The 23,721-nt window shown below is 35.7% G+C and overlaps 1 protein-coding gene across 15 annotated transcripts in view; it reads left to right on the top strand.

The window, feature by feature from the left end:
* The window catches only part of TRIM37 (tripartite motif containing 37), a 163,907-nt gene that overhangs the window by 2,339 nt on the left and 137,847 nt on the right, over positions 1-23,721 (top strand). For 14 of the 15 annotated variants that reach the window (XM_073797197.1, XM_073797198.1, XM_073797188.1 and 11 more), the window contains exons 3-8: positions 10,583-10,623; positions 12,421-12,537; positions 14,472-14,559; positions 15,604-15,726; positions 17,400-17,523; positions 18,387-18,454. In XM_073797197.1, coding sequence (XP_073653298.1) covers positions 10,583-10,623; positions 12,421-12,537; positions 14,472-14,559; positions 15,604-15,726; positions 17,400-17,523; positions 18,387-18,454 — 561 coding nt within the window. The remainder of the gene's footprint in view (positions 1-10,582; positions 10,624-12,420; positions 12,538-14,471; positions 14,560-15,603; positions 15,727-17,399; positions 17,524-18,386; positions 18,455-23,721) is intronic. The other variant, XM_073797194.1, reaches the window with a different exon arrangement.

The raw sequence follows: 23,721 nt of genomic DNA, 5'->3' as shown, positions 1-23,721 counted from the left end.
TGTATTGTAAAAACCATTTTCTTTATCTTGTTTTAATTTTACATTTTATGTCCTTTTAAAAATGTCTTAAATGATTGTTTCTTAATAGGGAGACCATCAATGTGTATTGTTTAGTACTATGGAGATGAATAATCATCAAGTCATAATTGCCATGAAGTGTCTGGAAACCAAAGCCCAGTGTAACTTTAGTATATTTACATTATTAAATCACTGTACATTTAACAAGTACTTACTAAGTGCTTACCTGCGTTGTGTTTGGGGTTGAGGATACTAAGATAAGTGATGGAAGTGCCTGCCCTGCAGAAGCTTAAATCTAATTGAGAGAATGGTCTTTGTGTTTATATTGAAGAATGTGCAGTGTCCTAAAGAGGCACTCACAAAGTGCTGTGAGACTCAGGAGGGAGAGTTTATACTTGTTTGATGGGTAAGATAGAGAAAAAGCTAGTAATGGGTTAAAAGGCACATAATAAAATCATATAATCTTATAGTTAAAAGAGACCTTAAAGATGAATATAATCCAATGGCTTTAAAAATTGAATGTAGGTGAACCCCAGAAACAAAATTATTAGGAAGCTTAAGATGTAAAGCAGAAGAGCTTATTTTGGTTGTGTGTGGGGATTCAGTCACACATCTGCAGGCCATAGTTGAAAACTGCCTGGCCCACATGACTCTTAGTAGATTATTTCCTTTATTGAGAAAGTCAAAGTCATCTAACATGCTCATCATCTCAAAATTTCTCTGTGGTTCCTTATTCCTGCCTGAGGAAGATAAATATCGCTTTGTCAAGAGTAATATCTGTAACACTTAAATCATTTGCTTCCAGTCACACATTTAGCAAATGATGGAGCTGGATTTGAACCCAGGAAGCCTGGGTCAAGAGTCTGTGTTCTTTGACACTACACATCTACAGAGGGCCTAAGTTACATACCATGCTGGTTCTCCCACTCATAAACTGAGAGACTTGATCTTAGCATTGTTTTCTCAAACAATAGAATGTGGATAACAAGATCTGTCTCACAGGATGGTTGTGGCATTAAATGAGATAAGCTAAAAGGTAATTTAGAAACTAAAATGTAGTTAAGACTTCACCTTCCAATGCAGGGGGTGGGAGGTTCGATTCCTGGTTGGGGAGCTAAGATCCCACATGCCTCTTCACCAAAAAACCAAAACATAAAACAGAAGTAATATTGTAACAAATTCAATAAAAACTTTAAAAATGGCCCACATCGGGACTTCACTGGTGGCGCAGTGGTTAGGAATCCGCCTGCCAGTGCAGGGGACACGGGTTCGAGCCCTGGTCCGGGATGATCCCACATGCCATGGAGCAATGAAGCCCTTGCGCCACAGATACTGAGCCTGTGTTCTAGAGCCCGCGAGCCACAACTACTGAAGCCTGCACGCTTGGAGCCCGTGTTCTGCAACGGGAGAGGCCACTGCAGTGAGAAGCCTGCACACCGTAGCGAAGAGTGGCTCCTACCCCCTGCAACTAGGGGGGGTACGTGTGCAGCAATGAAGACTCAACGCAGCCAAAAATAAAAATTAAAAAAAAAAAAAGGTCCACAACAACAAAAAAAGAAAAAGGCTGATGGTGGACACTTGTTTAAAAAAAAAACTAAAATGTACTCTCCATTTGTAAGGTGTTGTATTATTCTATTGTAAAAATAGCAACTCATACATATCATTATGTTTTATAAATGGTAAAGCTGAATGAAGCTAGAGAAATTAAGTAATTGGCCTCTATCACTGTAGTTAATTTATTGGTAGAGTAGATCTGGACTCAGCTCTTTTGATGAAGGTTCAGCATACATATGATCTCTGGTTATTACCTTATACCTCACTGATTCTTTTTTTTGTTAAGTTTTTTTTTTTTTTTTTTTACGTGGACCATTTTTAAAGTCTTTATTGAATTTGTTACAATATTGCTTCTGTTTTATGTGTTTTGGTTTTTTGGCCCTGAGGCATGTGGGATCTTAACTCCTGGACCAGGGATCAAACCCACACCCCCTGCATTGGAAGGCGAAGTCTTAACCACTGGACTGCCAGGGAAGTCCACTCATTGATTCTTCATTTCTTCACTTTTCCTCTTCCACCTCCTGTTCCTTACAAGTATTTATTTCTTAAATATTGCGCTGGCATTCTCTATTATGAAGTTTCTGGGAAATTTTTATCTACTTTGAGAAATTTGATTTACTGTTGCAGGTTTAACTATCATCTGTGTGCATGGCTCCTAAATCTACTCCTTCAGCATTGACCTATAAATGTCTTATCTGATTGTCCTTCCAGCATCTTGAACTTTGTTCTAGATCAAATTCTTCCTATTATTTTCTCAAATTGACTCTTTTTGAATTTTTTTGTTTGTTTGTTCTTTTCTACTAATCAAACTTGAAACCTCTGACACCAATAATTTTTGTCTTGTCAGTTATCTCCTAGTGTCATTTATATCTGTCCTACCTTTCTGTTCTTATTATTACCATCCTAATAGAGAAATACAGACATCTATTACCTCATGCTTAGATAATTATAGTTACTATCTAACTGATCTCTCTGTCTTGAGTCTTTTCTTCTCTCGTCCATTTTGTATCCTGCTGCCATATTGATATTTTCCAGTAATGTCATTCTTTTTCCCTCCCAGAAGCCTCAGAGATTTATTGCCTGAAGGATAAAGTCCAAGAACATTAGCCTTATATTCAGACTGTCTGAATAATATGGTTCTAACCTTCCTTTTTCAGAGTTGTTCTGGTTCCTGAATTCACCATTCATTTGTTCATTCATTGAACAAATATTAATTGTGGACTTGGAGTTAGGCACTGACTTCTCAAGGAATTGCCTTGTTTTCTAGTTGGGATATAGGCAAAAAAGTAAATGGCTATATGTTAGATATTCTTCATAGCATAAAGAAAAATGAAACTGGCTTAGGGTATAGAGTAGGGACTTTGAGAGGTAACTGGCAGGTTGGTAGCTATTTTAGTTAGAGTAATCTGGGAAGGTCTCTCTGAGTAGATGGCATTTGAGCAGAGACCAGGATGAGAGTGATGGGAATATGTAGGGAAAGAAAGTCCCAGGCACAGAAATCAAAAGGGGCAAACACCGTGAGAAAGAAATATGTTTAGTGTGTTGAGAAATACCAAAGAAGCAGTGTGTTTAGAGCAAAGTGGACAGAGGGAGAGAGGGAAAGGAAATGAGTTTGAAGATGTAGCTAGAGGCCTTGGTCAAGACCTTGGATTTTATTTTAAGTGTGCTGCTAGCTATTGAAAGCTTTTGAGTGATTTGAAGTAATTAATGTTTTGAAAGCTATCACTCTGGCTACTGTGTGGAAAGTGGACTGTAGGCAGATGGGGAGAGAGTGAAGAGAGCAGTTAGGATGTGCTTTAAAGATGAATGGTAGTTTAGACCAGAATGGTAACAGTGAAGGTGGTGAAAAATAGGGCAATTCTGGGTATGTTTTGAAGGTAGAATCAATGGATTTTCATACAGATGGGATGTGAGGAAAGTTTTTTACAGCATCTGGGTGAATTAATGGTTTCCCATTCTGAAATAGAAAAAACTGAGGGAAGAACAGATTTGGGTAGGTTATAGATGTAAAAGTGTTTTTTTTTTTTTACTTTTAAATTACATTTTACGTAGTAACTACAGAAAACCATTGTTTTTGCTAGTGAGAGCAATATGATTTTTTATTAATTAATTTATTATTGGCTGCGTTGGGTCTTCGTTGCTGCACGTGGGCTTTCTTTAGTTGTGGTGATTGGGGGCTACTCTTTGTTGTGGTGCGCTGGCTTCTCATTGTGGTGACTTCTCTTGTTGAGGAGTACAGGCTGTAGGCACGAGGGCTTCAGTAGTGGCTTGCGGGCTCGGTAGTTGTGGCACATGGGTTTAGTTGCTCCGCAGCATGTTGGATCTTGCTGGACCAGGGCTCAAACCCATGTCCCCTGCATTGGCAGGCTGATTCTTAACCACTGTGCCACCAGGGAAGCCCGCGGTATGATTAAATATAGTTCTTTGTTTAAAAAAAAAAAAAGAAACAAAAAACCAATTTGTGACTCTGTGATACTCCAGTTCAAAATTTTGGACTAGTTCACTTTATTACAATACTTGTAATTTTTAAAATCTTAAAAAAATTTAGATATAATTCACATAACATAAAATTCACCCTTTTAATGTATAAAGTTTTTTTATTTTAATATGTAAAGTTTGAGATGTTTATTATACATCTAATTGGAGAGGTTGACAGTTGGAAATATGAACCTGGATTTGAGGAAGGGGAATGAACCTGGATTTGAGGAAGGGGACGTTAGAGAGATTGAATAATTAGCATATAGATAGTATTTAAAGGCAGGGGACTAGATCAGACCACCAGATTACCTCCTGTGGGAAGACATTTTTAGGTCTGAACTCTGGGTCACTCAGTGTTTAGATGTTAGGAGAAGGATTCAGCAGGATAATAAGAAGGAGCCAGGAGTAGTGAGGCATCACAGAATTCAACTGAAAAACATGTTTCAAAAAGGAGTAGTTTAGGGCTTCCCTGGTGGCATAGTGGTTAAGAATCTGCCTGCCTATGCAGGGGACACGGGTTCGATCCCTGGCCCACGAAGATCCCACATGCCGTGGAGCAACTAAGCCTGTGTGCCACAACTACTAAGCCTGTGCTCTAGAGCCCGCGAGCCACAACTACTGAGCCTGCGTGCCACAACTACTGAAGCCTGCGTGCCTAGAGTCCTCAACAAGAGAAGCCACCACAATGAGAAGCTCGTGTACCACAACAAAGAGTAGCCTCCGCTTGCTGCAGCTAGAGAAAGCCCACACACAGCAACGAAGACCCAACACAGCCAAAAATAAATAAATAAATAAAATAAAAAACTAAAAAAAAAAAGAGAGTAGTTTAGCTGTGTCATATGGTTCTAGCCTGGGAATTGACCATTGGATCTGATTTTTTCTTTCTTTTTTTTTTTTTTTTGGCTGCACTGCGCAGCACGCGGGATCTTAGTTCCGTGACCAGGAAGTGCAGTGTCTTAACTACTGGACCACCAGGGAAATCCCTTGGATTTGAGAATATGTAGGTTATTGGTGACCCCGATAAGTAGTTTCAGTGGAACAGTGGGGGCAAAAACTTGATGTCAGAGAGTGGGAGGAGAATGAGACAGCAAGTATAAGAACTGTCACAGAATCTTGTTGTAAAGGGGAGAAACAAGGTAATGGGTTGAAGGGGGATGTTGAGAGTCATCTTTTAGGAGAAGGTTTATACCTTCCTGGGACTGAACCAGTCGAGAATAATTGGAGAGAGGAGGGGTAATTACAGGAGCAAAGTCCTTGAGACGCTGAGCACTCCACACAATCATATTGTAATATTGTTTATTTGAATGCTTTCCCTTCTCTTCCATCTCATCTCTGTTCATTTGTCCACAGAAATTGAACTATCTTTGGCAGTCCAGATACTTGTGTCATTTTAACAAACTAAGGCCCAGACGCATGAATAGACTTGTCCAAAGTCACGTAGTAGTTGGTGACAGACCAAGACTAAACTTATCCCCAGGCCAGCACTCTACCCACAACTCCCTGATGCCTCCACAGGCATACCCAAAAGCAGGAACATTGGCTGTGTTTTCAGGCCAGGTCTTCATTTATCTAGCTGTACTCAGCTGATTTTCTCTCAATACCTGTTGCTCTTTTGTATTTTTTCCCGTTATTTTGCCACATCTTTCTCATCCAGTTTTTTCTTACCCCCTCTTGATTTTTAACATTGGTAGCAATTTGCCAATAATTATTGACTTTGTTCTTAATTTTTCAACCTTTTAAAATTAGGTATATTTGACATACAATAAACTGCACGTATTTAAAGTACACAGTTTGATAAGTTTTGACAAATGTATACACTTGAAAAACCATCCCTACAGTCAAGATAATGAACATATCTCTAATCCACAGAAGTTTCTTTGTGCCTCTTGGTAGTCCCTGCCTCCTCTTGTCTTGTTCTCAAGCAACCAGTGATCTGCTTTCTATCACTATAAATAAGTTTGCATTTTCTAGAATTTTATACAAATGGAATCTTATAGTATGTACTCTTAAGGGTCTGGCTTTTTTCTCTCAGCAAAATTATTTTGAGATTCATCTATGTTGTTGTATCAATAGTATTCCTTTTTAAAATGGTACAGATGAACCGGTTTGCAGGGCAGAAATAGAGATACAGACATAGAGAACAAGTGTATGGATGCCAAGGGGGGAAAGTGGCAGGGGGAGGTGGGGGTGGTGATGGGATAAATTGGGAGATTGGGATTGACGTACATATACCAATATGTATAAAATAGATAACTAATAAGAACCTGCTATATAAAAAAATAAATAAAATTAAAAAATAGTATTTCTTTTTATTGCTGCATAGTAGCATTCCGTTGTATGCATATGCCGTAATTTGTTTATCCATTCACTTGCTGATGGACATACAGGTTGCTTCTAGTTTTGGGCATTTACGAAGAAAACTGCTATGAATGTTTGTATACAAGTCTTTCAATGGACTTAAGCTTTCATTTCTCTTGGGTAAATAGGAGTGGAATGGCTATATCATATCGTAGGTGTATGTTTACATACCTACATACACCTATTTGTTTACATACACCTATTTGTTTACATACCTACATACACCTATTTGTTAAATATGACAATTTAACAAATTGTCAAACTGTTTTCTAAAATAATTGAATCATTTTACATTCTCAACAGCAGTGTATGAGAGTTCCCATTCTTCCATGTTAATGCCAACACTTGGTATTGGTATGTTCAGTCTTGAATTTTAGCCATTCTTATAGGTATGTAGTAGTACATACTTCCCCCTTAAGATCAGGAAAAAGACAAGGATGTGTAGTTTTATTACTTTGGTCCATTACCCTCCCCCAACCCCTGGTAACCACTGTTCCTTCTTTATGAATTTGACTACCTCGTATAAATGGAATCATAGACTATTTGTCCCTTTCTGTTTATTTCTGGGCTCTCTATTCTATTTCATTGTCCTTATGCCAGTACCAAACTTTTAATTTACTGTAGCTTCGTAGTAAACTTTGAAATCAGGAAATATGAGCCCTCTAACTTTGTGACAAGTTTCCAGTCTTTCACCATTGAGTATGATGTTTGCTGTGGGTTTTTTATGTATGAACTTTTATCAAGTTGAGGAAGTTTCCTTCTTTTCCTGTTTCTTGAGTGTTTCTTTGTTTGTTTGTTTTTGGTTTTTTTGTGGTACGCGGGCCTCTCACTGGTGTGGCCTCTACCGTTGCGGAGCACAGGCTCCGGACACGCAGGTTCAGCGGCCATGGCTCACGGGCCTAGCCGCTCTGCGGCATGTGGGATCTTCCCGGACAGGGGCACGAACCTGTGCCCCCTGCATCAGCAGGCGGACTCTCAACCACTGCGCCACCAGGGAAGTCTGAGTGTTTTTATTATGAAAGGATATTAGATTTTGTCAGATGCCTTTTCTGTATCCATTGAGATGATCATGTGGGTTTTTCCTTCATTTTCTTAATGTGATTATTATATTGATATATTATAATTGATATATATAATATATATAATTATATATAATATATATAGATATATTATAATTGATATATATATAATTGATATTGATATATTAATATATATTGATACATTATATCAATTTAATTGATATAATATATCAATATATATTGATATATATATAGATATATTATATCAGTTATATTATATATATTATATATAATATAATTGATATAATTGATATATTATATTGGTATGATTGATATATTGATATACATAATTGATGTAATTGATATATTATATATAATATATATAAAATTATATATATTATATATAGATATAGATAATTATATATATATTATATATTATAATTGATATAATTGATATATTGATATATTGATATATATAATTGATATATCAATTTAATTGATATATATCTATATATTGATATATCAATTATATTATATATAATATATATAATTGATATAATTGATATATTGATATAATTGATATATTGATATATTATATTGATATATATATAAAATTGATATAATCGATATATTGATATAATTGATATATTGATATATTAATATATTATAATATATTATTATATTTCTTAATGTGATGTATTATATTGAATGATTTTTGTAGGTTGAACTATCCTTGTATCCCAGGAATAAATCCCACCTGGTCAAGGTGTATACTCTTTGTGAATTTGGTTTGCTAGGTTTTTGTTGAGGATTTCCCTTAAACAGCTTTGCAGAGTAGGAATGCTGATTCTCTTGTTGCATATGAGGAAATTTGAGATCAGTCACGTGTCTGGTGTCGCATAGTAAGTGCCAGAGCTAGGAATAAGACTCAGGTTTGAATAATGTCTCAAGCTTGTGATTCTTCCATTTAATGAAGGAGAGAAATTAATTCTTGTTTTTTAAATTTTATTTATTTATTTATTTTTGGCTGTGTTGGGTCTTCTTTGCTGCGTGCGGGCTTTCTCTAGTTGCAGCGAGCGGGGGCTACTCTTTGTTGCTGTGCGTGGGCTTCTCACTGCAGTGGCTTCTCTTGTTGCGGAGCACGGGCTCTAGGTGCGCGGGCTTCAGTAGTTGTGGCTTGCGGGCTCTAGAGTGCAGGCTCAGTAGTTGTGGCGCATGGGCTTAGTTGCCCCGCAGCATGTGGGATCTTCCCAGACCAGGGCTAGAACCTGTGTCCCCTGCACTGGCAGGCAGATTCTTAACCACTGCACCACCCAGGGAAGCCCGAGAAATTAATTCTTAAATTGAATGTGAGGGAATTGCTACAAAGGTGTTTCTTTAATATTATTTGAGTACTAATATTGTATCAGTGGTTCTTACCTTTGGTTTTGGTTTGGTAGAAACATTGTTTTTCCTCAAAGTATTAAAATTGCCATATTTGTTTTGTGATTAAATTAGATTATAGAATACAAGGTAAAAATGCCACAAATAATAAGAGAAGGGAAAGATCACTAGCCTGGGATAGGCAGGAAAGTATTATGGACATAATCAGTGGACATTCCCATGGGACAGCACGTGGCTAGAGGGACAGTATAAGCAAATACACAAATAGGATGCCAAGAGTGGTATATATTATAGCAATAAGCCTGTTTTGACTGGAAGGGAGGGGCATAATAAAAAATATAGACTGTGTCATTCCTTACCATGGTCCCAACCTTTATAGGGCTTTTACTTTAGTAGGGCAGGGGAGACAAACAAGTCAGTATACCAAGTGTTATAGGTACAATGAAAGAGGAAGTACAGGTTACTGTGGTAAAGCATGACAGTGGTATTTAAATAGTCTATAGTCAGTCAGGGAGTTTTCTGGAGGAAGTGACATGTAATCTGAAATCTAAAGGATGAGCCGGAATAATCTAGTTAAAGAGAGTTGTTGAATATCCTGGGCAGAGAGGGGAAACATATTTAAAGACTTAATCTTGCTGGATCCCCTAGGGTGAGGTAGAAGATGAGGCTAGAGAGGTGTGGGCTGAGACCAGTTCTGGAGGAGTGCTATGACTTTAGCAGAGCATTGTTTGAGGGAAAGAAACCTGACCTAAATCTTGTTTTGCTCAGGGACCAAAGAAATGATGTTCAGGGTTGTTAATGGAATCCTTTCCCATCTATTTTTTTTCTTACAGCTTTATTTTCTGTGGTATGAAGTACACTTCCCCCTATTTAATCTTCTATTGTTCTTTAAGGATTCCTTGGGAATTTTATTTCTGAGTTAATTATTTGACTTTAGGTAAAAGCTTAGGTTCTTTCATAGAAATAGGAAGGGATAAACAGAAATAACAGATATTGAGAGTACATAGCTATTGGATTATATATTTATTTACCTCAAAACCTGTTTACCAGACAATTAAAACAAAATATTTAACCATGGAGCTATTGTTTTTGGAAAGGTATTAGCATCTCCTTTGTATATGGTGTAAAACTGCTCCCTATCCAATAATAACTAAAATGGTTAAATTAATAGAATTTGAGGTTTAGTAGAGATATTATTCTCTTGTAAAACTTTTTATAATTACGAGGAAACCAGGTTATATAGATGTTTAAATGACTGAACTGTAGAACTCTTTTAAGACAAAGTTTTGCTGTATTGCTTATTTATGTTTTTCTGTCTAATTTATATAGCCATAATGTATATACCTTACAATTAGATTGCTTTTCAAAAAGGAATTTAGTAGTACCTTAAAATTCCTCAGAGATTTTATGGTGGTGGGTTAGTTAGAAGAAAATCATCATAGTGGCTTATTTTGGGGGGGGTAGTAACAATATCATTATTATTTTTGTGAAGATTATTCACACCTTCCCTGTGAGATCCAGAGTCCTAGGATCACTTTCTTCCCTGTGAGAGAATAGCTTCCTAGTAATTATTTTGGAATGAGTTCTGTGCCTTTGAAAATTTATTCCTGTCGCGATGATAATGAGACAGATTGCTTGCTATTCTATATGTATCCCTATAATTAATGCAGGCACTAGAGAGTTAAACTCATTAAATTTGGTATGTAAGGTTTCAGTATGTACAAATTAATGGTGTTATCTGCAATCAAAATCTAATTTTTTTGCCTCCTTAGCGCTGGCTGACAGAGCAGAGAGCTCAATGTCCTCATTGCCGGTAAGTGTTTTACTATGATTATTTGTGAATTTGGAAAGTAGTAAGGTGATGGGGTCAGCGTGTGTCCTAATACTCATAACATTCTTTCTGCAACCTGCCACATTTCTACTCCTTGCAAATACAGTTGAAAAGAAAATAAGCAATCTATCTCGATAAAGAAATGCAGACTAATTTACCTGACTTAGAATTATGTAGAACACATTACATTGTTTACTTTCTTTTGGAAAATCATTGTGTAACTTCTTAACTTACCTTTTGTAACTAAAAAAAAAAATAAAGTTTCTGTTAAAAAAAATCCAGATAGTAATAAAAAGGTTTCTGATTCTGATACCTGACTTGATATTTTCATGATTTAACTTTCAGAAGAAATTGTTAGTGTTAGGTTTGGATACCTGTTCTTCTAGACATTTTTCTATATATGTACTGATGTATGCATATAAATGTTTTCTTAAAAAGTACAAATGATATAATATTATTTTGCTTTGCTTTTTTTTCCATGTAACATATGGTGATGCCTTTATTGATCATATGTACATATATGTCATTTAAAATCAGTGTTTGAATAATAATCCACTGTAAGATTATACATTGTTTTTTTTTTTTTTATGCTTATATTGAGACACATATAGGTTGTTTCCATTTTTGGTTATTTCAAATGATGCCAGATTGCATTGAAGGGAAAGGTCTTTTTACCATTTTATGTTCCTAATAATAGATATTGAAAATGCTTCTTCCTCACATTCTTGCCAACACTGGGTATTACCAGTCATTTATTTTTTTGTCATTCTGCTAAGTGAAAAATGGTATCTCGTTTTTAATCTGCTTTTTAAAAAAATGATTGAAACTGAGCATCTATTAAAACATTTTTAGCCATTTATAATTTCTTTTTTTCTTAAACTACTTCATATCTTTTGCCCATTTTTCTTCATGTACTGTTCACTTTTTTCATACTAACTTTTAAGAAGATCAGCAGTATCAAATAGAACTTTCTGTATGATGGAAATGTTCTATAGCCTTGCTGTCAACTGTGGCAGTAGAGCACTTGAAGTAAGCCTAGTGTACTGTGTAAAGAAATTTTCTTTTTTTTTTTTAACTAATTTGAATTTTTAATTTAAATAGTCACATATGAGTAGTGGCTGTCATTTTGGAGAGTATAGCTTTAGACTAAGGAATTAAGAATTCAGTTTGGGGCTTCCCTGGTGGCACAGTGGTTGAGAGTCCGCCTGCCGATGTAGGGGACACGGGTTCGTGCCCCGGTCTGGGGAGATCCCACATGCCGCGGAGCGGCTGGGCCCGTGAGCCATGGCCGCTGAGCCTGCGTGTCCGGAGCCTGTGCTCTGCAACGGGAGAAGCCACAGCAGTGAGAGGCCCGCGTACTGGGGAAAAAAAAAAAAGAATTCAGTTTGTAATCTGAATTGCTAATTTTTTTATTCAGTTTTTTTTGTAAATGATACATCATTGTAAAAATAAGTTACAAACCATACTTTTCATTGTGTCTTTGTTACTATTTTGATAGTAATATGGTATGAATATGATTGTGAGCCCTATTCTGAAGAGTGTTTATTTTTTCTTGATTTATAATTTCCTTTTTTTTCCAGCTTTGTTGAGGTATAATTGACAAAATTGTAAGGTATTTAAAGTATAAAATGTGATTGTTTGATACACATATACATTGTGAAAGGATTCCCCCCATTGAGTTAACACATTTGTCACCTCAGTATTTACCTTTGAAATGTGTTTTAGAAAATGATCTCAAATTCCTGACTGAGAGTACATGTATGTATATTTTCTCTCCAGTGCTCCACTCCAGCTACGAGAACTAGTCAACTGTCGTTGGGCAGAAGAAGTAACACAGCAGCTTGATACTCTTCAACTCTGCAGTCTCACCAAACATGAAGAAAATGAAAAGGACAAGTATGTCCTTAGTTTCTTTGTTCAAGTGTTTCATAGATTGTGCCACATGGTATTTTAATGACATTATTGAAAGTTTAAGCTTCCTAGGTGAACACTAAGACAATTTTCTTCTGGCATGGTGTGGGTGTCTCTATTTGGAAAGACCCTCTAACTCTGACTTCTTTTATTAAAGCCTCTCATAAAGGATTAGAACTGCCACAATTTGCTAATTACTAATCTCTCTTCTTTGCTTCTTGATGCCTACTGGCCCCCCCTTGGGTTTGCTAAAGGTGCCTATATATAAGCCATTGATTAATAATGGTTCTGATAAATTTCCTATATTGTAAAAGCTATATTCTAAATTCGGTAGTGTGGAAATCATGCTAAATGAGATAGTATCTAATATGCTGTTTCTTCATGCTTTTATTAATTTCCTATTGGATATTCAGATTACTTATAAATGAGAAATACAAATTGTCGACCTATTTAGGTATTTTCTGTAAGCTCAGTGTGATTTATCAGTGAAAAGCTTTTTAAAATTGCAACAGTGTGTCCCCTTTATAGGCAAGAGAAACAATTTTTTAAATTGCGGCAAAAGAAACAACATAATATTTACTATCTTAACCATTTTTAAGTATATAGTTCATAGTGTTAAGTGTATGCACGTTGTTGTACAGCAAATCTCCAGAATTTTTTCATTTTGCAAATCTGAAGCTCTCAATTCATTAAACAATAATTTCCTATTTCCCACCATTTTACTTTCTGTTCCTATTTTCTCCCATTCCATAGATTGCCCTTTTTCTCTGTTTATTGTGTCTTTTAATGTACAGAAGTTGTTAATTTTGATATAGTCCAATTTATCTATTTTTACTTTTGTTGTGTGTGATTTTGGTGTCATACCCAAGAAATCATTGCCAAATCCTGTATCATGAAGCTTTTCTCCTGTGTTTTCTTTTAAGAGTTTTATCATTTTAGGTCTTATGTTCAGGTCTTTGATCTATTTTAAGTTACTTTTTTAATATGGTATAAGTTAAAGGTATTTAACTTAAAGGTATTTAACTACTAGGGCTGCCATAACAGAATACCACAGGCTGGGTGGCTTAAACAACAAAATTTATTTTCTCATGGTTTCAGAGGCTGGTAGTCCAAGGTCAAGGTATTGTCAGGGTTGGTATCTGGTGAGGCCTCTCTCCTTGACTAGGATAGAGCTACTTCTCACTCCATCCTCACGTGGCGTTTTCTCTGTGAGTGCACACTCCTGCTGTCTCATTCTCTTCTTGTAAGGACACCAGTCCTGTTGGGTAGGCCTCCACCCCTGTGATTTCATTTAACCTTCATTACCTCCTTAAAGGCCCTAACTCCCAATACAATTACATTAGGGCTTCAGTGTAGGAATTTGGGGGCACACAATTCAATTAATAACCATGTCCAACTTTATTCTTTTGCTTGTGGTTATTCAGTTTAAGGGAAAACTTTTTTAAATTGAATTGTTCATTTCTAATGAGGATCTGGTATTGTGCAATTAATCACCTGTGTCTTGGTTATTGTTGACTTTGGTCACATGTAGAAAAAGTGTGCATGCATACATGCTCATGTAGGCATGGACACATAATCTGATTTGCCCAAAATGTAGTAATAGGATAGAATTTATCGTCTATACAGTTTCTCAGAAATGATGTTATCTTTGTACTTTAAATAGAAACTAGTCTGCATTTTTCATGTAATTTTAAAGTCCTTATAGATGGATGAAAACAATACTTAAAAAAAATTGTCTCTACATGTAATTGTTCGGCTTAATTCACAGAAGCCATGGAGTACATTTTATATTTCCTGAGATATAGTCATTTAAAATTGACTGACCTGTTTGCCCAAACTTAGGAATTTGTTGCAGTAACTATGTTCCAGTTTTTAAATTTATTTAATTTATAACTGTACTTTTTTTTCATAATGTATAGATGTGAAAATCACCATGAAAAACTTAGTGTATTTTGCTGGACTTGTAAGAAGTGTATCTGCCATCAGTGTGCACTTTGGGGAGGAATGGTAAGCGGAACAAATTCAGCATATTATTTAGAGTGTAGAAAGCACTGAAATATTTGTTTGTTTTAGATAGAAAGTAATATCATTTTACTCTGTTTATAGAATGAAAGTTAAAATGTTTACCCTGTTTATAGAATGAAAGTATCTGCTTTATAGCGGAAGGTATTGTACCTTCTCTTATTCCAGAGAAACTTCTTTTGTTGGGAGATTTTGATGTATGATGTGCAACCCTTACATAAATATTTTATTTTAATTAAAAACCTGTAAAATGTCTACTCATATCAGTTGATCTGATATCCTGGCTGTGATTTCCAATTTTAGTTTCTTTAAAATGGAACAAAAACTTTATAGACATTTGTGAAACAATATGAATGCAGACATCTAGTTCTTATGATTTTTTTTTAATCTTTCTTCCTCAAGTACCTTTCTAATTTATTCATTTGTGCTAGAGACTAGGGGTTCAGAGATGAACACGGCAGATATCAAACAACTAGTTCTGTACTTAATTACTGTTGTGATAAATATTAGGAATAAGTATACAGTGCTGGTGAGAGTGAATAACCATGGGACCTGACCCTGAGTTAAGCTCCAAAGGATTGAGTAGGAGTTAAGTGGGTGGAGAATTTGGACAGGGTGGATGAAAGAGAATTATTTTTGAATAAGATGTTTCTTTTGCAATGGGCTGTGGGAAGAGGTTTGAGGTCATGGAAGAAGGCTAGTACTGACCAAAAGAAGAGTGACAAATAAGGTTGTGTCAGGTGGTTTCGGCCATTGTTAAGGATTTTGCTTCTTTCTAATGAGTGAAAACTTCTAGATAAGTAAACATTTTGCTAAAGTCCATTATCTAAAATCTTGAAGGATTTCCTATATGGGCCAAGTGATTTTAAGCAAACTCTGGCCTGTTTTAACAAAGTGAAGGCAGCCAAAAGATAAAATTCATTTGAAATTATTTACCAGTTTATTAGTATCCATAGAGTGTTAAGGAAGGAATGTAAATGCAGATGAGATATATGGAAATGTTCAAAAACTACTCATTACTTTAAATAGCATGGTGGACATACCTTTAAACCTTTGGCGGAAATTTATGAGCAGCATGTTACTAAAGTGAATGAAGAGGTAGCCAAACTTCGTCGGCGTCTCATGGAACTGATCAGCTTAGTTCAAGAAGTGGTAAGACTACTACTGAAAGATCATTATCCCTTTTATAGTCTATAATATATATTTTTCATAATATAAACCAATCAGATGTTGAACTCAAGATTTGAAATTTTGATAAGATATAGTTCTCACCAACTTCAAACTAGCTGAGGAATTTGCATCCAAACCCCTTGCCTGTTCTGAAGTTGGAGCCAGAGAATTGCCTCCTCTTATGCAGAAATAGCGAATCAGTGAATGAATTAAATAAACCTGTTTGTTACATAGTCAGTAATTGACTCCTAAACAGAATCAGTATTGACTTTTACAGTCATTAAGTCATTCATTCTTTGGGAGAGTTTCTGCTACCAGGGAATGAACTATTTCTGATGTCCTGAATTAAAACTGAAGAATTCAAAGAGTAATATTAAACACTACTCTTTAGATACTGAATGGGTCAAAGAGCTCTGGTGAGCTATTTACCATTTGTAATATTTCTATGGGAAAATGTAATAAGCATCAAACATTTAAGTACTAAATATACTTTTGGAATATATTTTGTTTAAAGTTACCAGAATGACAGTTATTCCTGAGGTTTGCAGACCATTCCTAACTCAAGATGTTGTCTTTATTGTACTCATGTAGGAATCAAGATCGAGATCATCATTTATAACATTCTTTATACAGAAAATAATGTTTTTGAGTTACATGTATGCTACACAAAGTCATTTTGGAATATAAACAAGTTGGATGGCTTCTATTTGGCCTTCGTTTAGTTACCTTTTTTTCTATTATTTTCTCTTGACAGCATTTTAATTTGGGCATTAGGGAGGTTGTTCTAGTTTGAGATTTTCACTGCTGTGCTTATAATAATACTAAGTATAGGAAAGATTGCTTTTTATTTTTGGTAGTATGCTATTAAAAAAACTATGTGCTCAGCAATCTTTAAAAACCCTATTTTTTTCTTTGTTTGTTTCGTTCTGAAAAAAATTTAAAACTTTGTAAATTGGAGTAGATGTGGTTTTTCAAATTTTTCATTTGTTTTAGAGTTTTGTGTGATGTGAACTGGCTTTAGTATAATTTTTTGGTTTTGAACAGTGGTTTCCTATATGATTGGGGCTTTGAGTATGTGTTTTGTATGTGTTACCCAAAGCAGTTTTTTTTGTAATTACATATCTTTCTGTTTAACTGTTAAAATATTGTGTACTTTGTTATGCTTTAATTGTTTAAGAATTTTTTTCTGAGTTTCAGGAATTCAGCTGACTTTAAGAATAATTGCAGTGATTGCATTAATGTCTGTTTACTTCTATTTAAAAAAATTCTTCAATTAAAATTTTTTTATAAATTTATTTATTTATTTTTGGCTGCGTTGGGTCTTTGTTGCTGTGCACGGGCCGTCTCGAGTTGTGGCGAGCGGCTGCTCTTCGTTGCGGTGTGCGGGCTTCTCATTGCAGTGGCTTCTCTTGTTGTGGAGCATGGGCTCTAGGTGCACGAGCTTCACTAGTTGTGGCACAAAGGCTTAGTAGTTGTGGCTCGCGGGCTCTAGAGCACAGGCTCAGTAGTTGTGGCGCACGGGCTTAGTTGCTCCGTGGCATGTGGGATCTTCCCGGATTAGGGATCGAACCCGTGTCCCCTGCATTGGCAGGTGGATTCATAATCACTGCGCCACCAGAGGAGTCCTAAAATTTTTTTACCTGCTTATCTTCTAGGAAAGAAATGTCGAAGCTGTCAGAAGTGCAAAAGATGAGCGTGTTCGGGAAATTAGAAATGCGGTGGAGATGATGATTGCACGGTTAGACACACAGCTGAAGAATAAGCTTATAACACTGATGGGTGAGTTTTTCTATGCTGCTTGTGTACATGGTGCTTTGAACCTCCTTGAGGTTCAGTGGTTGGTGAGTTATTATAGGCTAGGAAAAGATTGCTTTAAAAAATAGAAGTTCTACCTGTTAATTGTTCCTCTGTATCAATTAACATTACACCAAATTGATACAACTTCTGCTAACTTCATGGGATATGCTTCCAGCTCTTCAGACTTTGTGATTTACAAAGTAGGTGGTCTGATTTGGCAAGCGTGCCTATCTTTTTTTTGTTTTGTTTTGTTTTTGTGTCATGTAAAGCAGTTTCTTTCTTGCTTCTCTATAATAATAATTTCTGTAACAATAATTCCTTTATCCTTCTGTGTTTCCAGCTTCTTTGAGACTGTTTTCCTCTCTGGACATTCTTTTTTACAGGTTCCTATTATGTTCAAAGCACATACCTCTTGCTGACATTTAATATAAACAAATGGCCCACTTAACTACATTCATCTTTTTAGGCTGCATTTAAATTTGGGGGGAGGAATTATTTTAGAATAGTTGATTGATTAAAAATGTTAGTTTTCTATAGCTTTATATTCCTTTAGAAGAAGCAATAATGTTAATTTCATTACAAAGTATACTGTCACTGTATATTTCTTAGAAGTATTTAATAGACCCTGCATTGTCCTTTGTAACTGTAGTTAGGGTTGGTTCTGAAATCCTCTTGTCAAAGCTACTATAATTAAAACTCTGGAAAAAATTTTTAGGGTAGCTGTAATGAAGAAGTTTTGCTTACTTGAGATTGATTCCTTGTTATTGAACATGTTCAATGAAATTTAACTTTATTCTTGAACCATAAGAAGCCTGAGTGTTGGTCTTCTCCTGTTTTTTAAATAGGTCAGAAGACATCTCTGACACAAGAAACAGAACTGTTGGAATCCTTACTTCAGGAAGTAGAGCACCAGGTGATGAAATATTAAATGAAATGAGATAAAGTCTTTATCCTTTTTCTGTTCATGTACTTTAAAAGTTTTTTGACAGATTATGTAAGATCAAAAGATCTGGGGATCTGTGTGCTATAGTAGGGATTTTTATGAAATAGGAATCAGCTGATTCAAGGTTTCTCCATCATGTATGGGAACTAGATAAAATAATACTAATTTTGTTTTTGAAAAAAACAGAATTATTTTTACTGGGAATAATAGCCAATAGGAATCTTTAAAACATTAAAATCTTCTGACATTGTGACTTAAGTGGTGACTTCGAGATAGAATATTATTGCCAATTACTTACACATAATGATTCTTAGGGTAAAATTAGCATTTTTATTTATTAAGGAAATTTTTATTACATACCAAATAGATAGCAGGCATTGCTTTAGGTGCTTTGGAACACAACAGTGGACACAATGGCAAAATAATCCTCAGAGAGTTTATAATTTAGATTCGGGGTAGGTGGGGATAAAGTACATAGTGAATGAATAAATAAAATGTATAGTGTCACATAAATATTTGATAATTTTATCTGTCTTGAATTTGGTTTTTGGAATTCTCGAATTCCTCTCTATGCCTGATACACAACTGTCTCATGCAGTTGTTCTCTTAATTATCATCCTGGGGATCCCCTTCATTTCTTTCTTGGGATTCAACCCAAGAATCCTGATTCCTGATTTTCATGGCTTCCATGCTCTTGATTTACACGTTTGTTTTGGTATCACGTTTCCTCTGTGGCTTTCATGAAAGGGTAATCAGAATAAATTTTTTGAGACTGCATGTCTGAAAATATTTTTATTCAATCTTTACATTTGGCTGGTAGAGTTCAGTACATAAGTATTTATATATTGTTTTTCTCTTCAGTATTTTTTTTGACCGTGCTGCACGGCTTGCGGAATCTCATTTCCCCAACCAGAGCCCTCGGTGGTGAAAGCTCGGAGTCCTAACCACTGGACTGCCAGGGAATTCCCCAGTATTCCCATTCTTAATTGTGCATGTTGTTCTCCTAGTCCAGAGATTTTATTTTATCCCTTCCAGAGAATAAACTAGCAGCCTTCTGCTGGAGTGATAGGACAAATTTAAACCAGCTATAAGTGGAGTAGGGGTGGGATCTGGGGATCTGTGCACTTTTTTTTTTCTTTTAACAGCTTTATTGAAGGATAATTGACAAAAAATAAGCTGCATGTATTTAAAGTGTATAATTTGATAAGGTTTGACAAATGTATACACCTGCGAAACTATCACCATAGTCAAAGTAGTAACTTTTTTCCTCCAGAATTTTTTGTGCCTCTGTATAAATTCTCCTGCTTCTCCCAACACTTCCCTCTCCAGGCAACCCCCTATCTCCTTTCTGTCATTATAGATAATTTTGCCTTTTCTAGCATTTTATGTAATTAGAATCATACACATTATATACTTGTTTTATGTCTGACTTCCTTTACTTAGCAGAATTATTTTGCAGTTCATTCATATATCAATAGTTGTTTCCTTTTTAATTGCTGAGTAGTATTCCATTGTATGTATATACCACAATTTGTTTTTCCATTCAACTGTTTATGGTCATTTGGTTTGCTTTCTGGTTTTGGGTTTTACAAATAAAGTGGCAGTGAACATTCATTTACAAATCTATAGATGGACATATATTTCCTTTTCTCCTGGGTCCTCCTAAGATAGAGTGGTAGATACATGATTAGGTTTTTAATAAATGCTGTCTGTTTTCCCAAAGAGATTGTACCATTTATATTTCCATCAGTAGTCTTTGAGAGTGCCAGTTCCTCCACATCCTTGCTAACACATGATATAGTCAATCTTTAATTTTAGCTGTTCTCATAGGAGTGTAATAATATTTCATTATGGTTTTAATTTGCATTTGCCTTATACCTAATGATGCTAAGCATCCTTTCTTGAACTTATTTGCCATCCATATAGCTTCTTTGTTGAGGTGTCTGTTCAGATCTTCTTTGTTGTTTGAAGTTCAGATCTTTTGCCCATCATTTTATTGACTTGTTTGTTTTCTTGCTGAGTTTTGAGAGTTCTTTATAAAAAAACTGGATAGAAGTCCTTTATTAGATATGTACTTTGCAAAGATTTTCTTCAAGTCTATGGCTTGTCTTTTCATTCTCTTGAAAGTGTCTTTTAAAGGGAAGTTTTAAAATTTTGATGAAGTGTAAGTTACCGATTTGTTCTTTTGCTGTCATAGCTAAGAAATCTTTACCTAACCCAAGGTGACAAAGATTTTCTCCTGTGTTTTCTTCTAGAAGTTTTGTAGTGTTAGGTTTTATATTTAGGCATATCCATTTTGATCCTTTTTTTTAAAAATTTTATTTATTTAGCTGCACCAGGTCTTAGTTGCAGTATTCAGGATATTTTAGTTGTGGCATGAAGGATCTAGTTCCCTGACCAGGGATCGAACCCAGGCTCCCTGCATTGGGAGCGTGGAGTCTTAACCACTGGACCACCAGGGAAGTCCCTGGTCCATATTTGTATGTGAGGTATGGATCCAAGGTAGTCTTTTTGTTTCTGTTTTTTATATATGGCTATCCAGTTTTTCCAGCACTATTTGTTGAAGACTAGCCTTTCTTCACTGAATTGCCTTTGCATCTTTTTCAAAACTTAGTCCATATACACATTGTCTATTGATTTATTTTATGTCACTACTGCACTGTTTTGATCATTGTTGCTTTATAATAAAAGGCAGTGTTAGCTCTCCAACTTTGCTCTTCCTTTTTTTTTTAGAGTTGTTTTTTGTTATTCCAGATCCTTTGCATCTTTATCTGAACTTTAGAATCAGCTTATTAATTTCTGCCAAAAAAAGTTTTGGGGTTTTGATCAGAATTACATTGTATCTATAGATCAATTTAGGGAGATGTGATATTTTAGCAATACTGAGTCTTGATTTCATGAAGACTTTATTTCAGCAGTGTTTTGTAGCTTTCAAGGTACAAGTTTTTCACATCTTTCGTCAGATTTATTCAGTATTTCAGAATTTTTGATATGATAAAGGATGTTTTTTAAAAATTCCAATTTCTGACTTGTATCTATACAATTGATTTTTATATATTGATCTTGTATCCTGTGATTTTGCTAAATTCATTTATTAGTTCTAGTGGCTATCTTGTAGATTCATTGGATTGCCTGCAGATAGTCATGTAATCTCTGAATAAAGACAGGTTTCCTTCCTTCCTTCCTTCCTTCCTTCCTTCCTTCCTTCCTTCATTCCTTCCTCCCTCCCTCCCTCCCTCCCTCCTTCCCTACCTCTCCCTTTCCCCCCTTCCCCCTTCCTTTCCTGTCTTTCTGTGTTTCTATTTATTTATTTACTTGGCTGCTAGGTCTTAGTTGCGGCACATGGGATCTTCAGTTGCAGCATGTGAACTCTTAGTTGCGGCATATGGGATTTAGTTCCCTGCCCAGGGATTGAACCCGGGCCGCCTGCATTTGGAGTGCAGAGTCTTAGCCAGTGGACCACCATGGAAGTCCAAGACAGATTTTTTTCTGATCTGGCTGCCTTTTATTTCTTGTTAGGTGTTACTGCCCAGAACTTCTCGTATAATGTTGATTCAAGTATGATGTTAGCTGTGGGTTTATTGTAGATGTCCTTCATCAGGTTTAGGAATTCGTTTCTATTCCGTTTGATGAGAGTTTTCATTAGGATTGAATATTGGATTTTGTCAAATTCTTTTTCTGCATATATTGAGATGATCATATGGTTTTTCTTTTTAGTTCTTAAAATAGATGAACATTTAAGAAAAATATCAAACCAACTTTTATCCTGGGTTAAAAACCCTAAGTTGATTGATGTATTGTCGTTTTAATATATTACTGGATTTGATTAACTAAAATTTTGTTTAAGATTTTTGCACTTCTGTGCATGAAGGATATTAGACTGTAGTTTTCTTTTCTTAAAGAATTGTTGTCTGGCTTTGTTATCAAAGTAATGCTGGCCTTAAAGAATGAGCTTTAAATTATGCCCTCTTCAGTATTTTGGAAGAAGTTGTGTAGAACTGATAATGTTTCTTCCTTAGTTGTTTGATAGAATACACCAATGAAGCCATTTGGGCCTTGTTTTCTTTGTGGAAAGAAAAAAGGAAAACAAAAAGTTTTCAGTTTCTTTAATAGATACAGGGCAGTTCTTGGGACTTCCCTGTTAGTCCAGTGGTTAAGACTCTGTGCTTCCTCTGCAGAGGGCACAGGTTCATTCCCTGATCAGGGAACTGAGATCTTACATGCTGCGCAGTGCAACCAAAAAAAAAAAAAAATTTAGATATAGGGCAGTTCATATTGCCTACTACTTCTTTTTTTCATTCATTCATTCATTCATTCATTTATTTTTGGCTGCATTGGGTCTTCGTTGCTGCGTGCGGGCTTTCTCTAGTTGTGGCGAGCAGGGGCTACTCTTTGTTGTGGTGGAGGGCTTCTCATTGCGGTGGCTTCTCTTGTTGCGGAGCATGGGCTCTAGGCACACGAGCTTCAGTAGTTGTGGATCTCGGGCTGTAGAGTCCAGGCTCAGTAGTTGTGGCACAGGAGCTTAGTTGCTCCGCGGCATGTGGGATCTTCCTGGACCAGGGCTCGAACCCGTGTCCTCTGCATTGGCAGGCAGATTCTTAACCACTGTGCCACCCGGGACGTCCCTGCCTACTTCTTCTTGAGTGAGCTTTGGTAGTTTGTGTCTTTCAAGTAATTATTCCATTTTATTTGAATTTGCTAAATTTATTGGCATAAAATTAATAATATTCCCTTATTATCCTTTTAACATTTGTAGAATGAAATGTCACTTCTCTCTTGACATTGGTAATTTGTATCTTCTATCTTTTTTCCCTGCTCAGTCTGGCTAGAGGATATTGATTTTTGTTGATCTTCTCAACTAGGTTTTGGTTTTCGTTTTGGTTTTTTTCTGTTGTTTTTCTTTCTTTTTTATTGAGTTTTATTTTGATTTAACTATTTTCTTTCTTTTGCTTAGCTTGAGTTTCATTTGCTCTTTTTTTCCTAAAATCTTAGGGTGGAAGCTGGGGTTATTGATTTGAGACCTTTCTGTTTGAAATACATTCTTATATCCCCTGTGACTTCTTTGACTCAAGTAGTTTCCAAATATTTGGGGATTTTTCTGATAGTCTATAATGTCAGGTCAAGTTGGTTGATGATGATATTCAAGTCTACTATATCCTTGCGAATTTTCTGTCTCCTTGTTTTATCAATTATTGAGAGAGGGGTATTGAAATTTTTAGCAATAATTATGGATTTGT

This window comes from Tursiops truncatus, chromosome 20, assembly GCF_011762595.2.
Source record: "Tursiops truncatus isolate mTurTru1 chromosome 20, mTurTru1.mat.Y, whole genome shotgun sequence".
Classification (NCBI taxonomy): Eukaryota; Metazoa; Chordata; class Mammalia; order Artiodactyla; family Delphinidae; genus Tursiops; species Tursiops truncatus.
Note: the sequence above shows the minus strand (reverse complement) of the source record. Positions and strands in the feature narration are given on the sequence as shown.